Source organism: Chrysoperla carnea, chromosome 1 (genome assembly GCF_905475395.1).
Source record: "Chrysoperla carnea chromosome 1, inChrCarn1.1, whole genome shotgun sequence".
Classification (NCBI taxonomy): Eukaryota; Metazoa; Arthropoda; class Insecta; order Neuroptera; family Chrysopidae; genus Chrysoperla; species Chrysoperla carnea.
This window is the reverse complement of record NC_058337.1, coordinates 30,505,334-30,523,312: the sequence shown is the minus strand read 5'-3', so window position 1 is coordinate 30,523,312 and position 17,979 is coordinate 30,505,334. Positions and strand designations below refer to the sequence as shown.

The 17,979-nt window shown below is 28.7% G+C and overlaps 1 protein-coding gene across 1 annotated transcript in view; it reads left to right on the top strand.

The window, feature by feature from the left end:
* The window catches only part of LOC123292383 (proteoglycan Cow), a 519,906-nt gene that overhangs the window by 406,316 nt on the left and 95,611 nt on the right, over window positions 1-17,979 (top strand). Inside the window, exon 5 of the mRNA XM_044873060.1 lies at window positions 17,478-17,623. Coding sequence (XP_044728995.1) covers window positions 17,478-17,623 — 146 coding nt within the window. The remainder of the gene's footprint in view (window positions 1-17,477; window positions 17,624-17,979) is intronic.

Sequence of the window (17,979 nt, the reverse complement as noted above, 5' to 3'; positions counted from 1 at the left end):
AAGACAAAATTGACTTATGTTGCCCATTTACGAACTCGACCTTACTTTTTATGTCCTGAGCATGCTGTAAAAATTTCAGCTTGATATCATTTTTCGTTTTGAGTAATCGTGTTGACGGACAGACAACCAAATACCAAAATTTTGTTCGTAGCATCAATATTTTTAAGCGTTACAAACTTGGAATTAAACTTAATATACCATGTATATGAAATAAAAAGCGTGAGATTTTACAGTAATTCAAATAAATAAGAACTTATAATTTTAGACAATGTCTATCAACAGCGGTGGAAGCGTTGGGAAGAAAAAAAGCAATTCAATTTTACGTACTTTCATCATTATATTTATTTTCTTCGATTTTACTCATGTCTTGTGATTTTCGCTTTCTATCTCATCGGGGAATACTTTACTTAAACCTATTAAGTCTGTATCGAACAGACAAGCAGAAATCCAAGGGGCGATTTCATAAGAACAGAATAAAAAATAAATTTACAAATATGCATATTTTACATATTTGTTTAACCCCTGACTAAAAACAGGGGTGTTAAAAATTGAACGTGAAAGTTTGACGTGTCTGTTTATCTATATATCTATGGATCTGTGTATCGGTGTGTCTGTACATTGCATCGTAGCACCCAAATGATGATTTTTTTTAATGATAATTGGATCGAAAGTCTTCTTAGCTATGTTTTATCTGCGAGTTTATGTTCTTCTAAAGTATCAGCAGATTTTCTTGAAACTTAGCCAAATACACTATTGATCAAAATTACTTTTCAAACAAACAAACAAATAAATAAAAATAAAAATCGTTTCTTCGGCTTAGTAACTACGATGCCGCAAACGAATCAATCAGATCTGATTTTATGTCGGGGGTGTGTATTGGGCAAGACAAGAACTATAAAAGTCTGAAACTAAAAACTGTAACTAATGATTGAATATACAAAGTAAATATCTATTTAAAAATCTAAATTATATCTGTTTGAAAAACTAAAACCAGGATTAATCAATTGAAAAAGACAAATAATGATTGACAAACAATAACATTGCTCATCAACAAGGTCAAGCAGTGCCGACCTGTGACTAGTCTTGACGACTGCTGATTAATTATCAAATATATATTTTTTAATATTCAAACATAAATCGATCAACCCATATTAAGGGGGGTGGTTTCTTTTTTTATTCCATTCGTATTCGAATGAATATTTATACAAACATTTTTTTTTTTTGGTTGTATAATATTGAAACGTATTCAAAAGAAATTGAGGAAATAGTTGACTTTCGAAATATATTCAAATGATATTTTCATAATACTACTTTTTATTTTTTATTAGTATTGACTATTTTATATGTTGCGTTGCTTTGAGATGTGTATGAAAACATAAAAAATATAATAATAATAAAGTCGAAGTGAAACTCTTATAATATATACACACATTACACAAACAAATATGTATCTGAAGGCACGCATTGCTTACACAAACAAAGTAAGTAGATGAATTATGCATGTAAAATTTCTTCATTATCAATCAGTTTTTTTGTACTTCAAATATTTTTTTAGTTGATTTCAAAATTAAAGAATAGGGACAATTCGACTGTTTGTTTTTGTATGTTTGTTACGTCATTGCTCTCCCAATTACGAACTAATTCTTTTTGATTCTTTTTTTGTCTGCTAGGTCATGTTACAGAGATCCCATATAAATTTTACTAACAGACTTAAAAAAAGGATGGAAATTTTTTTTTTTTTGAATATTTGTTTCGTGATTACTCTGTCAATTTTGAATTGATTTTTTGTTTGGTAGGTCATATTCAAGACTTTTCAGTATAAATTTTCGATTGGCGTTAAACTTTAATTTTTTTTTTACGAATCCCCTTAAATATTCATAGTTTTCAAGTTTACAGTTTACAAGTTCATAGTTTACAATTTCAAGTGTGAAATAGTCATAATTCAATGAGTATTTCAGTAAAGATGGCCATGAATTGTTTAATATTTACTATTTTATATTTTTACAGAAATATTTAATTTATGGTTCAAAATGATGATCATAGATAGAGCAGTAAAATGTCAGAAGAAACTTAATTTTTTTATAAGGATGAATTTTTGTTTACTTCGAGTTGATATCGATATTTTGATTGCAACGCAATCATCGTCAGTAGTTAAATTTATTCATATAACACATTACAAACATTATCCAAAAAATTAAATAATTAAAAATAAATATGTAAAATATTACAGTAACGATTTAAAAAAAATTATTTTTTAATTTTTAAAGCGTAACAAACAAGCATCCTTACTAATTATTCAAAAATAATGTCTGACTCGTAAAAAGGTCAGAGTTACTTAATTTCGCTATTGATTGTGTTATAACGTTGGTATTATCATTTAAATCAAATCTACTACATCATGATTTTTGAAGTTATAAGGATTGATTTATTCTGTGGTTATCAAGGAAATCAAGTAAGCCTATCATTCTTTGCTAAAAAGAAATAAGATTAAAATTTAGACTTTTAAAATTTTTGGAAATTTTTTAAAGGACGTAAAATATTTATTTACGATACAAGTGGGAATACAGCAATATTTACGCATGTGTGCGAAATTTGCACAACGAGTGTGTGGCTCGAGTTAAACCATCGCAGAAGTATGTTAATATTATGTTATCACACGTATATTGTACAAAACATTTTTGTCATTATTTTTAAGGAGAATAGAACATAAAACAAGTGAAAACAAACAATTGACTGAGTTAGTTGTTGAAATACCATTCATAGACAGTGTTGATTACTCTATCACATGACACATGCACCTATATGTCACACATACTTAACTTATTATCTCATATTTACACATACTATAAAATTTGAATCTAATGTGTGCCCTCGTGAGTAAACAGCGATGCTTCCAAAAAAATGTTTCAAAAAGTTGTTTATTTTTTTATAAGGGTCATTTTTTACATTTAAACTTTTGTTCTATCTCTAACGGTTTACAAGATGGGTCCTACTTTTATGTCCTGAGTGCGCTGTAAAAATTTCAGCTTGATATATTTTTTCGTTTTTGAGTTATCGTGTTCACAGACGGACGGACAACCAAAAATGGACTAATTAGATGATTCTATGAACACCTAAACTAAAATTTTTTTCGTAGCATCAATATTTTTAGCGTTACAAACTTGAGACTAAACTTAATATACTATGTATATTTCATATATACATGGTATAAACAGTAACTATAGTAACTTGTTGTTTATATTTTTTCAAGATTTTGGCAGCAATTTGGCTAATTTGATTGGTTGGAGATGAGTGGGATAACGAAAATGAGTGCAGTAATAAACTATTTTTCTCAAGCAGAATTAGTGAGAAAAAGTAGCTCTTATCTCAAGACCTAAGATAAAATGATTTGATAATCATAACTTTAACATAATACTATACTAATCTCTAGTTAGTTATGCTTTGCTTTTTGAATATCGATAATGAATGGAAATGAATTATTTCAAGATATATTATCATACATCGACAATAATTAATATTGATTTTGAACGGTAATAGTATCTGACTATGTGAAATATCATTATGTCATTGAATAATATATTCAATGATATAGAGGGTAGGCCATTTTAATCTACGCATCTGAAAATCTCGTTTTGTAGTTAACCAATCAAAAAATAACTTAAATAAAAGTTGCAGAGTTTGATGGAGGACATCATGTTCTGACATCAGATTGGATCAAGTTCTTCGGGTTTCTTATTTACCCAATTTAGATCTTAAACGGTAAGAATCAGCTTTCAGAAGAAATGTGACTTAAAAATATGTAATTATTCCATTTAATCGAAAGAAAGCACGCTTACTACGGAACGGAAAATGCTTTAGCCAAAAGTTATCAAGAGCAATAGAGGACATTCAACTGTGTCTTTGACCTACATGACTTTGGCCTACAATTTAAACGAATTTTCTTTCGATTAAATGCAGTAATGACATATTTTTAAATGGCATTTAAACAAATATTGATAATTTTTTTATGAGGATCAACTTTTTAATTTAAAGTGGTATTCTATCTCTTACCGTTTAGGATATTGGCTATTAAAGGAACACGGTAAACTAGGTCCATTCTGATGTCAAAATAAGTTATTTTTTGATAGGTTAACTATAAAACGAGATATTCAGATGCAATAAATTTAAATGACCCACCCATTTTATATACCTTTATAGAATAACATAGCTACCTCAATCTGAATAAACTATAACCTCTCCGCTATTTTTCATTCGTTTTTTTATTAGGATTTCTTTCGATTACCTATCAATATGTTGAGAAGTTGGAAGATTTTTATATTGCACAGTTATGGTATATGATGATTTAAGCGGCATTCGTCAATATAACAAACAATGTTGCATTGAAATTAGTCCAATGTACCTGGTTTATCGACGCAATTTTAGCAACTTCATTTTTCAAACTAATTTATTAATCCCCATAGAAAATAGGTGTGAGATCACACAAATGATGTATTTAGGTAGGACTATGTACCTATCATATGTTCGTATATTATAAATGTAACTTTTGCATTTCTGTGCATTGGTAATTTTAGGTTTAATTTGTTTTCATCTCTCCTTAATCTGTGCATTGATAATTCTCAAAATTTAAAGGATTGATTTAAGAAATGAAATACTTGTTTTATTGCTTAAAGAATTTAATATTATAGCTACTTTAACTCTATCTATACTTTGAGAATTAATTGTAATACAAGTTTTATAAAGGCATATTTGACATAGAAGTACACCTAATAACGTACATAGTGAGTTGATCAGAGTATTTATTATGACAACATAAAATTTTCTAGTACTAACTTTAAATCATCTGTATTATGTTCAACTTTTGATATATCACAACTCATTTTTTTTTTTTTCTGAATGAAGAAACATAAATTTTGAACAAAAAATACAAATTTACCGATTGTAAAAAGTTCATGGCAAACTGAATCGATTAAAAAAGTTTTAGTTTCCTACGTAATCTACATGTCAATTTTTCATGTCATATTGCACATTTTTTGGATTTATCTCCCAACCAGTAAACAAATTAGAACGTGCAATACGGAACATAATTACAAAAAGGTTAAAGGAAACACAATATGCTTGGGATTTTCTACCCACTGTGTGATCGGAATCGTTATGCGGGAATAAATTTTCATGGTGCCTTAAATAAATCTCCGCAGTTTCCAGTTATTTGGAAGCTTGATAGCACATTATTGTCTCAGTGGATTACGGAAAACGCGACATTTGTACTTTGTAAAAAGATATTGATACAAACGACATTTTTAAATAAAACAAATTGGTGAAAACATTTATAAAATTAATATTATAAATAATGCATACAAATTATATTGAAACTAATTGATAATAAAACTAAAGTATATATATTTGTTTGTGAACTTTACAAATTAAATTATGTATAAATTTTCTTCACAAAAAAACAGGAGACAGCATCCACAATTAATGTGAAAAACTTTTCCTAGTGATTATGAATCACAACAGTAAACGAGAGAAAAAGAATGGTGGGTAGCTTGTATTTGAGAGGAAAACATTCTGTTGTATGTATACATAAAAAAAAAGACTTCTTTCTTTAAATTAATCAATTAAAAAATGTACACACAACGAGTACTTTCTAAAGACGTACATACAAAAAAAAAAGTAAAATGAAAGATATTTCTCCACAATTTTCCATTAACGAATGTTATTGCGGTTATTTTATTTTATTATAATTTGCATTTCAATTAGATTTTTTCATGGGTTTTATATTTTATTATATATTGCATAGATTATATAGGGTGCAAAATTTAAAGCGTAATTCTTTAAAATTTATTTATCAATCAGTGTTCACTTCAAAGCATAAAAAAGTGATCGCTTTTATTCGTTGACTAAAAATACTTCTTAAAAGTTTTTATTAAGAAGGTATTTATATTTAATGTCATGACTGTATATTGTTACGATATGTAAATCTGAGCGGATTCATCTATATGGACGACACAACAATATGCCATGTAAGGTCGGTAGGCCAAAATTTAATATATAACATATTAATTTCAGCCTTTTTTTACAAATTACATTCAAATTCTTATAGTTTTATTTTAAGTAAATTACGATCCACGGGTAATATACGATTTTGAAATATTTAATAAGCAGTTACTTCATAAAGCGCTTCTTTAAAATACATATTAACACAATTTCATTGTTTACACCTGTAATTATCTTCTTAATATTACAATAGTTATTTGCGATAAAGGTGGGATAAGAGCCTTATTAACGTACGCGTGTGAAATTTGTGGGGCAATCGCAAAACTTTATCTACTAAACATCTAAAAAGTGAAAATAAATGATAATTTTTATTTAAAAATTGTCACTTATTCAGAAAAATAGATAAAAAAAGTTATATGTATGATAAACTGAATAGAAATAATTCAAACAATATATATTTCTCACGGTTTTTTTTTAATAATTTACTTTAAGTGTCTTAATCCGTGGGGCTTTTTTAGACAACGTTTCATGTTCAGTAGAGTTGTCTATCTTTATATGTAATAAACTCATAATCTGTGGCGATAATTTGGAAATTCGTGCGGTAATGAAAATGAGTAATAAACTATTTATCCTATGCAAAATGAGTGGGTTTTAGTACATTTTATCTCACGGACGTAGATAAAATAATTTTACAACTTTCGATTCGATAATAAGATACGAAGTAGATATACAACCTGATTCTGGAGGAATAATAAATATTATGTGTAGCTACGTATTCAGGGTTGCAACTCCTAAAAACATGGGCGTTTATTAAGCGTTACGCAAATACTGGGTTGTTTTTATTCTTGTATCACTTGAAAATAGGAGACATGTGAATAGGAACTAAGAATGTTAATTTTTTGTTCTTGAACTAAAAGTTTTAATAGTCCTCCTTAAACACCTTGTAGACATTGTACTTGGGTGGAAACGATGGTAAAAGTAAAGTAAATGGTAGTATATGGTCAGACAATGGCATGTAATGCTGTTCATTTTGCTGCTGTCTAAAACGGGACTGAAAATAAATCAGTTTTAACTATTATAAAGGGAAGTGTGCAAGGTATAAACGTGGGTCCCTATTTTCACTATATGATTTCTATTATAAAATGTATTGTTAGAACACGGTTTTAATTTTACACGCTTTAGAAGTTTCTGCAAATCGAAAAAGTGAAAATGGATATCATGAAGCGTACAAATAATATTCGCCAAAACTTGAGTACGCTCATAGATAAGACAGCGCCCGCAAAATGTAAAATTACTTTACTTGGAAAACCATGTAAAGGGCTTTAAAGGGGTGTTAAAAACAAAAATGTGCTAATGGATTGGGTTAATAGAAGCGATATTAGGGATAATCAACAATAAAATATTTTTCTTCTTACATAGAAAGATTTTGATTGAAATGCTTTAGGGTAAGGCATTAAATTTACTGTAGGCTAGGAAAACGAAAATTTCGTCCTATCCACTGTATACTTGAAACAGTGATTCAGGCAAAACATAAAACGGATTTTTAAACTACTAAATGATTTTTTACTATGCACAGCTCAAAGCCATTCCCATTAATCCAATTTTGGATACCATAACTTTACTCTGATATCGACAGAAAGACGTCAAACTAATAACATCATTCTTCTATATCTACTCTAAGAGTAGGATTATTCTTATTATTTACACGAACATCTTGTATTGTAGGTCTCATAAGTAAAGAAATATGTTCTCGAATGATTATAGAAATACTTTTCACTAAACAAGTGTTAGGTCTATTTGTTTGTACATAGTTGACAAACAATAAAGTAACCAATTAGGGAGACGATTGATGGGTGTTGATTATCTTGAAAGTGTAATGGCCGCTTCAAAACTTGGATCCGTATGACGGAAAGAGAAGGGAATAAGAAAAAAAGAATTTTTCAATTAAGTAAATAGTTTGATAAAGTTTTTGTTCTCATTTTAATTTCCACTGTATTCGTCTATATAGTTTAAAAAAGAAGAAAAAAAAGTTTTATTTTCTAATGTTGTAGAGATAATTTTCCGTAAGTTAATAACATGTAAATGAAAATTCCTTTTTTTCCTTTTCTTTTTTTTTTTTAAAAGTTAAATAAAAATAGTTGAACATTAATTTTATTTACGTTCTTAGTACACTCTCGATGTTTTGTATTGCGTTTATAAAACTGCACGAGTTTTATTGTACAATGTTTAATAGGTCAGTTGGAAAATGAATTGTAAAGAGATGAAATATAGTTTTTTTTTTCTTTTTTGTTGAAAAACTGTTGAAAATCAATAAAGATGTTTTACTAATTTTAAATTTCAAATGAAATGGATTTACATCTGGGTTAGTATTCCCGAATAATTAAGATATAGGTTATTTTAATTATTAGATACAGGGAATATTATTAGAGTAGAAGTGTTTTGCCTATTTCGTTTTTTTATGAATTTTTAACCCCCGAACTAAAAAAAGGGGTGTTATAAGTTTGACGCTCTGTGTGTGTATCTGTGTGTTTCATCTTGAAGATTTTCGCCTTCCAGGTTTATGTGTCCGCTATTACCATTCTAATGGATTTTTCAAATTTAAGTCAGGTAAAAATGAAAATAATGAAATAAAAACTCTAAGAAAAGCCTAAAATATAAATATTTCATAAATTCAATATCAAAATTCATAATAAATGTAAAAAAATTAGCTTAAAAACATATATTTTTATGTATAGCTGAAATCGAGGCCAAAATATCCGTTGTTTTTTTTTCGAAGTCTTATATATCGAAAACGGTGAGGTTTAGCAAAAAATGCCAGGAGTCAAAAAATATTAAGAATGGTCCAAAATAAAATGTCATATAGTTTTGAAATCGAATTTTTAACCAAAACCACAAAATAATCTTCATTTTCGTCAATAACGAATTTTTGGCAAAAAAAAGTTATTATTTTTTTTTCAAACGCTTATATATCAAAAAGGATGAGGTTTGGTGAAAATTGTCAAGAGTACAAAAATGCTAAGAATAGTCTAATTTATAATATCTAAGGACTTTCAAATTAAATTTTTGACTTAAACCACGAAATAATTTTTTTTTCAAATGCTTATATCTCGAAAACGGTGAGGTTAAGTAAACAATGTATATCAAAAAATGTTTAAAATTGTCCAAAATATAAAATCCAATATAGTTTTTTTAAATGTTTAATAAAGACAACATGGTGCCCGGGACTTCTGCCCCGCCCCATGGGCTAAATCAAAAAAGCACAAGCACTCACCTATATGACATTTTTCAGTACACTCAGACAAACATTTTCCACCGGCTCCCATAAAAATCTACGGACGAGGAGAGAATTCTTGGATCAAATGCTTCATTTCCTACAGTATATACATATATTCATTTAAACATAGATGCATAGACACAAAGATCTCTGACGTTAATTCGGAATGAATTATTAAGTTTATAATAATATATCGTACTAATTAATCATGTCATCACCTAATATAAAGAATAAATTTATTAAATACAAATGATCGTTAATTAACTATTTTAATGTTATTAATTACATTTAAAATCAATAAAATTTATTGATATTTAACCATACAGTATGATACAAAAGCTAGGCTTTTGTTGAAAAATATTGTTAAGTTATAATTAAAAGTCCTTTTTATAGAGTGCGGAAAAATAACCAATTGATGAAGTCCTCTACCATTGTAATTTTTATTAGTGCGTTTACATAAGAATATCTTTAAATTTCGAAAAAAACACTAAAAAAAAATTCATCATCCCACCGATATGAGGTTGTCTCAAACTCATCGCGAGATCATATATGGCGAAAAATGCCACGAATGTGATACAACTACCGTACGGGATGGAGTGGTAAAGTTGACACAAACGCATGAGTTGTTTATATGAAAGTAATATACTGTCTAGCAAATATTGTTGTTTTTAAATGCAACATAGTTTTAAATAATCTTTTTTTGATTGGTTCTATCACTTATAAATATTATAACAAAATACTGATGTAATTGTTACAACTACACGAGCAGGTAAAAAAAAATAAAAGGATTATACCTGCTAATATATTTAAAAAGGAAATTAGTTTAGTCAAGTGGAATTTGAACCGGCGCCTATGGATTACTATTGATTTTAGTCCTAAGTCTACAGCTTAACCAACTGCATTATCGATGCTTGATACATATTTATCAAAAAATATGGTAAATTTTATAAAAATGATCAATATGTTTATTTCAAATTCTGTGTTAACTGGTAACAGCAATCTTCATGAAGTTGCCTCAATCACATATAAACCAGACATGATAGATATAGGATTATAATAACAAAAAACTCTATTTCAAGCAAAAGCAAAGAAATTTTATTTAAACGATTATATATTCCAATTAAGTACAATTTTTTTTTCCATCAATAAAATGCATAACTTTAAACTAAAATCAATCTCTTTCATAGAAGTAATGACTTTGTTTATTTAACTTCAGTGAATTTGTATATCAATGAATTCTTATTTTAAATTAAATCCCATTCTGTTGTAAATACAAATATTTAGCTGTACTTGTTCCAATCGTTAGGCAATTGTTTGAAAGTATTTTTACTATATTTCAATATGAAACGACCAACTTCGGGGTGAAGTTGTCATTATTTAAATTGTTTTCAGTGTATGTTGTATAATGAGATAAGAGTTTTGGAGTTTTTTTTTTTTTTTAAATTTCAACGTGTGTTCTTTCTATAACTTCCCCATAAGCCGAAGTTGGAGCCCATATTTAAAATTTGAAACAAAAATGTAATAGTTTTAATAAATTTTTGCAATCAATTTCTGTTAAATCTATTTACGTTTCAAACAAAAAAAGGTTGATTTTTTTATATCGAACAACTGTCTAATTTAAATTCATCTCCTCCCTCGTTAGAGTAACAAAATCGAGTGGACCATTAACCGATCTTCAAGGTCAAGGTTCAATCCAAGATTCCTCTGTTGCATGAAACAATTATCTACATCTCATTTATGTTAAAAAAACGATCTCATCAAAATTTGGCCAAGCACTTCTGGGACACACTATATAGCATTCACATCATATTTTTTATGTTTTCGAAATGGTGTCAAAATATTTTAAGCCATATGTATCATACGTCTTTTTCTATGATAATTTTCGTTTAAAATTAACAAAATATGATATTAATTAATACATGCATGGCGTCATTTTTAATATATGTATAAGATATTTTCGGTATATAAATTTCTGTGCAATTTTACACAATTAACAATACATCTGTCTATGTAATACTTTACAATTACTCACAGACGTGTTTCTCTCTGTTAATTGCTTTACTAATGAGGAATAGTTGAAGCTTTTATTCCCTTTATATGTGCTATAGTGGGTACATTATTATATCATATAATAAATACAGAGCGTCTCCTGGCTCGATGTACAAGTTTGAAATGCCTTAGACACTCTTATGCAGAACTTAACAAAAATTACAAAGTTGTGGACAATTTAAAAGATTGTAAAGAATAAATATACAAAGAGCCAACCCTGTAAGATTTTGACCTCAGCTTGACGTTTTTCATTATTACATTCCTACTAGGGATGTTAGGATTGTAGAATTTCGGATTTGGATATGGATACGGATATATGAATAATATTATAGCGGTTTCAGACCTTTAAACGAGTATAAAATTATTTTCCGATTGTTTTGGAAAGTTTCGGTTACAGATTTTTCAGGAATTGTAAAAGGAAATGACAAATAATTACAAGAAAACCATTTGATCTTATTTCTAGATTACAATTTGGCACTGCAATTCATTTTAATTTATACACAGAAAGCGACTAGTATGACTAGTTTGTCCACTCGATCGGGAAAATCCCTGTTATAAAGTGTCATTTAGACTCCATTCCTTTCCCGTACTACTTGAAACTTATATCAAATCCGGTACGTTTTGAATAGTCTTTTATTTCGTATTTTCGATAGTTTCAGTTAAGGTTACATAAACCATGAGCTGCATAACATCATTGATTCCACATAGTAGCCAGCAAATATTTCCTTTATATTTCATTTTATGTCCACTGCAAATAGTGCCATTTTTCAAACATCTAAAATCTGTTCAAAAATATTTGTTTATCTGTTCATAAATTCAAAAATATAATAATAATAATATCAATGATGGAAGTTCAACCTCCGTTTTTCAGACATCCGTCTATAGCAAAGGCCACCCTCATCATTATTTTTAATCTTTGTTTTTTTTTTTAACTACATCCGATTGCACAGTTAAATTTATGATGTGGGTGGAGTCGGTTACTTCGTTCTTATCCAAGCGAGTGTGATCAATTTACCACCCCATTATTATAATTGATCTGACTACCACTGTCTGGATTCGAAACCGCAACCTCTCAGATAGTATTCAAAAAGTTAAAAGTGATAGCTCCTTTACTCGCTCGGTCACTGAACTAGTTGGTTTTAAATAAATATTGTATCCTAAAAATATCATTATTCGAAATTTATGGAATAGTTAGATACCCAAGGAGTTTTCAATTGAAACATTAGATACAAAAATATTGAATATATTATAGACAACTACGGGGGGACACTTTGCATATTATATAAAATACATCGTATCTAATATATATGTAATAATATTATATCTATAATATATATTCAATTCCAATATATTTGAAACAGTTAGTCACATTATTACTGTACTCATCACATGTAATTTTACTGAAATAACACTTAGAAAGTATTAACTTGTGCGATTTTAATGGTTCCTACACACAGTATACATTGAGGATAGTTTAGTGACTATAGTATTTCATTTTATTGAATAGGGAAATGCATAGTCATACTGAAACTATTCCTTTACAAATGTTTACAATGGTAGTTGAATTCCTATTTATAATAATAATACACCGATAGGGAAGGAACGCGGCAAAATGTTAGTATGTGAAAGTAAAATTTAAATAAGCAAGTGAAAAGAAACAATTGACTAAGTTAGCTGTTGACATACCATGTAGAGACAATGTTGAATGTCAATGATTAATTATTTTTAAAAAATTAGAAGTTTAAAAATGCAACATAATTATGGTAGCTTTTGGGCCACCAAGGATTCTCTAGAATTTTTTTCGTTTTTCGAAAATCTGCTACCTAAATGAAGCTACCTGCAAGTTTTCAACTATCTATCGTTTGGAGAAATGGACAACAAAGTTTTATCCTTATTTGCGCTTTCACGGATAAGCAATTATGTTTACAAAAAAATGTTTCAAACAAAAGCAATAAGGAACATTTTTACTTTTGTTCTATCTCTAACCGTTAACAAGATTGGCCCAATTGACCTATGTTGCTCATTTATGAACTCCAATTCACTTTTTAGGCCTTGAGCACGCTATAAAAATTTCAGCTTGATATCTCTATTGAGTTATCGTGATCACATCAAAATTTCAAAATTTTGATCGTAGCGTCAATATTTCTAAGAGTTACAACCTTGGACTAAAATTAGTATACCTTGATATGTCATATATATCGTTTTACGTCTTAAACTATAAATTACGCCTTAAACTTAAATTTAATGGCAATAAAATACTTGGTTAATAGATGGCTTGACTCACGGCTGTAGCTCAGCATTAAATTGGACTGAAAATCACTTTCCGCTATGAATTTTTCCAATTTGGTTCTTAATTAGAAGAAGGACATTTCAACACCAAAAATCTTTACGAAAACGATGTCACATGTTCGTTTGTGTATTAGTTCGTGAAATTGAAGCTGCCCAAACAGATGAACCGATTCTCAGTATTTATTATTTGAAGGTTTATTTAATCGAAGTGGTCCTATTTTGTCTGTATTTGTTTTGGACATTAACACTCCTTAGTCCTTGCGTGAAACAATTTTCTTTAAACTCCGAATTTTATATGATTTTCATAAAATAAATTCCATTGATCCTTCAACTGTTTCTGAAATAATGAAATTGTAGAAACAGTTGATGGATCGGAAAAACTAGCAGCGGGTAACTGCTAGTTTTTCAGGTCCATCGAAAACTGTATCGTTTTCGATACAGTTTTTTGTTTTGAACCTGAATATTATCTTTAAACTAAAATATGGGATTTGAGTTAAAAAAAACCTTATCTATAATAAAATATAAGTAACATATTTCAATGAAATATTTTAGGGACATAAACTTTCTCAAAAACATCTGTATGTGTGTATTATAATATAAAAAAAAGTGTATAATATAATTTAACTGCAATTTAATAACATAAATCCTAAATGTATATGTTTGCCCGCTTGTGTATACTGATTCGACCACACCATACCTAAAATTTATATTTTCGGTATTGAAAGCAACAACGACAAACGGTTATGGATAAATTATTGCATTACAGTAAAACTTTAATATGTAAATCTTGGACACTTTAATTTATTGAGTCACTTAAACATTATAAACATAAACAAAAGACTTCTCATATGTGAACGAAGAATCATGAAACATAACATGTAATGGCTAAGGTTTGGTGCGATTCTTAAGGTTCACAAATTTTTTTTCGTAGCATCAATATTTTTAAGCGTTACAAACTTGGGACTAATCCTCCCAAAACTTAATATATTATACTATGTAAATTTCATATATACATGGTATAAAAACTCCGAACATTATGAAAACACCGAATGTTATGAAACTATTTTCGTATCATAAAGCCGTAAAAAAACTCCGATCGATGCCTCAAGAAGTCGATATTATTTTTGGTTCGCGCGATATTGACACATATTTCTTCTCCAATTGGTGTTTACTCTAATTGGTGCTAATGCCTTCTCTACTCTTCTCTTATTGGTGTTAATGCCTTGTCTTAACCATGAAGCGTAAAGCTATTTTGAAAATTTCTATTTCGAAAACCTATTATAATAACTTCGAAAGTTTGTGCCATATTTCATGCTCCTAACATAGCGTAAACGATTTCATCTAGATCTTAATCGATCAGTCAGTCAGCCAGTCAGTTTCTTCTTTTATATCTACAGACGAGTATAAATGAGTATTATTTTTTTCACACAGAGTTATTTAAAATAAGTGTCCCCCTCTGACAAGGGACACGTTATTCTCTACACCAAAACATCACATAATGTTTCGTTATAAATGATAGCCGATACAGATTTAGCAAAACAATAGGTACTGTTAGAAAGAGGTCTACGGCTCGAAACCATTAGCCTCGAAAACCATTAGAGATAGAGGAAGATTTCAGCGGACATAAATATTGTTCATTAAAATACCATCTTTATCCCATTATTTTTCAAAAGAATTTTCCTTAAGACCAACGAATGGATAAAAATCTGATTTGATGTGACAAGCTTCGAAGAAAGCTGTTTTTGGTTTCGTGTTTATATGAGCTTTTTATTATAGTTTTAAGGCTGTATAACCTGTATATATTACCCATATTTGTTAAACAAGATAATTTTCATACCTGCAGAAACACGGAAAATGTGAATCAACAAAGCTTCATAAACAAACACACAATTCATTAAAAGCTATGTAAAAGATCTCGGTTTGAATTTTGAGTTTATTTTATTACTCATTCTCAAGGCTTACAACTTAAAAGGATAAATGCCAAATAAAGAAGATAATGATTTTATATTGAATTTTTTATGTAAAAAAAAGACCGCACCAGTAACAAAATAAAATTATATAGCATTAATTAGCAAATAGGTTGTGTCTCCCGATTCGATCTCGATTTTTTATTACCAGTTCTAAATGACATTACTGAATAGGTAGGACATCTCCGAATATAGGTCGGTTCGCACCGATATTATTCATAATGTATTTATCTTCTTGCCAATTACACTAACCTTGGAAATAATTAATCCAATTTTCATGGAACATTAATTGAAAAATTCATTATATGGGCATGAGGCTATTTTTGTTATGTATTTTAATTTCCCAATATAGGAAGTTATTGTAATGAGTTCGATCGTTTAGGTAACGTTTAGGTTACCTTCGTTTAGGTAACGATCGAAGCATATTAACAACAATATGAACCGAATAGAATTTCGTAGCATTCGGTCGAGTCGGTCGATATTTTTTTTTTATAATTTCTTATTATACTGAGAAGTTAATCGTGCTCAAATCAATGTTCACACCAGACCCACCCCACGACTTAGTTTATTGATAGAGGGAATTGAAAGTTAAAAACGTACACATGTACTTTTTGTACGTAAACTGTTTTACTATTGAACAGTATTTTATTGTTTATGTGTAGGTATATGAATATGATATTAAGTACACTAAAATTGATTTATTTATATAAAGGTACCTTCTGTTCTAATATAAATTATTTTAGTCAAAATTACTTAATTTATAATACATGTATAAGCAGCATACCATGCATACACAGCTATTATATTATACATAGAATAATGTGTTTGACGACCATTGAGAATTTGTTTCATGTATATATATAATATAACGGTCTATAATCTATATATTATATTTATTGATTTATATGGATTTAAAACAAGTGGATTGACTATTAAACTCAAAATAGTGGGATGGAAGATTAAGTTATATAAGTAGACGACCAATACGCATTCATGCATTCGCGAATTGATCATGTAGGGGGGCCCTATGCAATGTCATACTCATGGTTTGCAATTTAGCCGCTTGAAGATCAACAGATCTTTTCAAGTTGACGAAGGAATTTGAGTCAAATGAGCAGGTGTTTTTTTAACATTATTCTTGTTAAATGTTATAAAATACATGCACTTAATAAGAGATATTTCGGTTCCGTTATGAAAATATTTTATCAACTGACAGCATGCGTTGGAAAAAAAAAACCTAATGCCATTGAGAATCCAAATCCAATTAAATTTTGTCTCTAGCGGTAAATCCTTCTTTGGATTAATGTACTAGGTACGAATCTAATTCTCTATCTGACAAACAAAATGTAATATCTCGAAACTGAAGATATTTCTTGAAACATAGCTAAGAACATTCTCCATTTAATTACCTTTCAAACAAACAAAAATCGGTTTACCCATTTAGGTGCCACAGACAGATACCGACACACACACACACACACACACACACACACACACACATACTGAGAACAATCAAACTTATAACACCACTCTTTTTCTGTCGGGAATTAAAAAAGCATGTTGTATCATAGTTTCTATATTTGACAATCAATTAATCCTGTAGACAAGAATAGAATAGTGAAATTTTAAATATCAATGCACAAAACTTACGTAAAATTAATTAATATAATTTATTATATATAGAAAACATAAAATTTAAAATTTTTTGAGCCAAGCTTATACGTGGTGGTATCTTCATTCCTTTTACCATGTTGGAAGACGATAAAGTTCACAAAACTAATAATTTATTTTTAATAAATTAAACATGTTAATTAACTTTGTACATTAATGTACCTTATACATTTCCATATATTCATTCATTCATTTAATCATAATAGTAATTATTTTGTTTCATTTTGTTTCAGATGTAAACCATGTCCAGTAGTAAAACCAACATTCCTTTGTGGTGCTGATAACCATACATATAGTTCATTATGTCGTTTAGATTATCACAATTGTATACATCATACAACGGTACGAGTTAATTGTAAAGGATTTTGTCCTTGTAAAGGTTTGTATTTATTAAAATAATATTTATGTGTAATATATCTCTACAGTCAGACTCTATTATATTTTAAAGAATTGGCTCTTGAATAGATTGTTATAGTACAAGGCTATTAAAAAAAATTCCACAAATAATGAGGTCTAGCAGTTGCCAAACATTAATTCTTTACCAATTACCAATCGAAAGATCATAAGAGTTAAAAGAAGGAAAATTTGTTATATTTAATAGTCACTTAACAACTTTCTCATTATACCATGTATATATATGAAATATATCAAGGTATACTAAGTTTAGTCCCAAGTTTGTAACAATAAAATATTGATGCTACAAACAAAATTTTGGTATAGGTGTTCACAAAATCC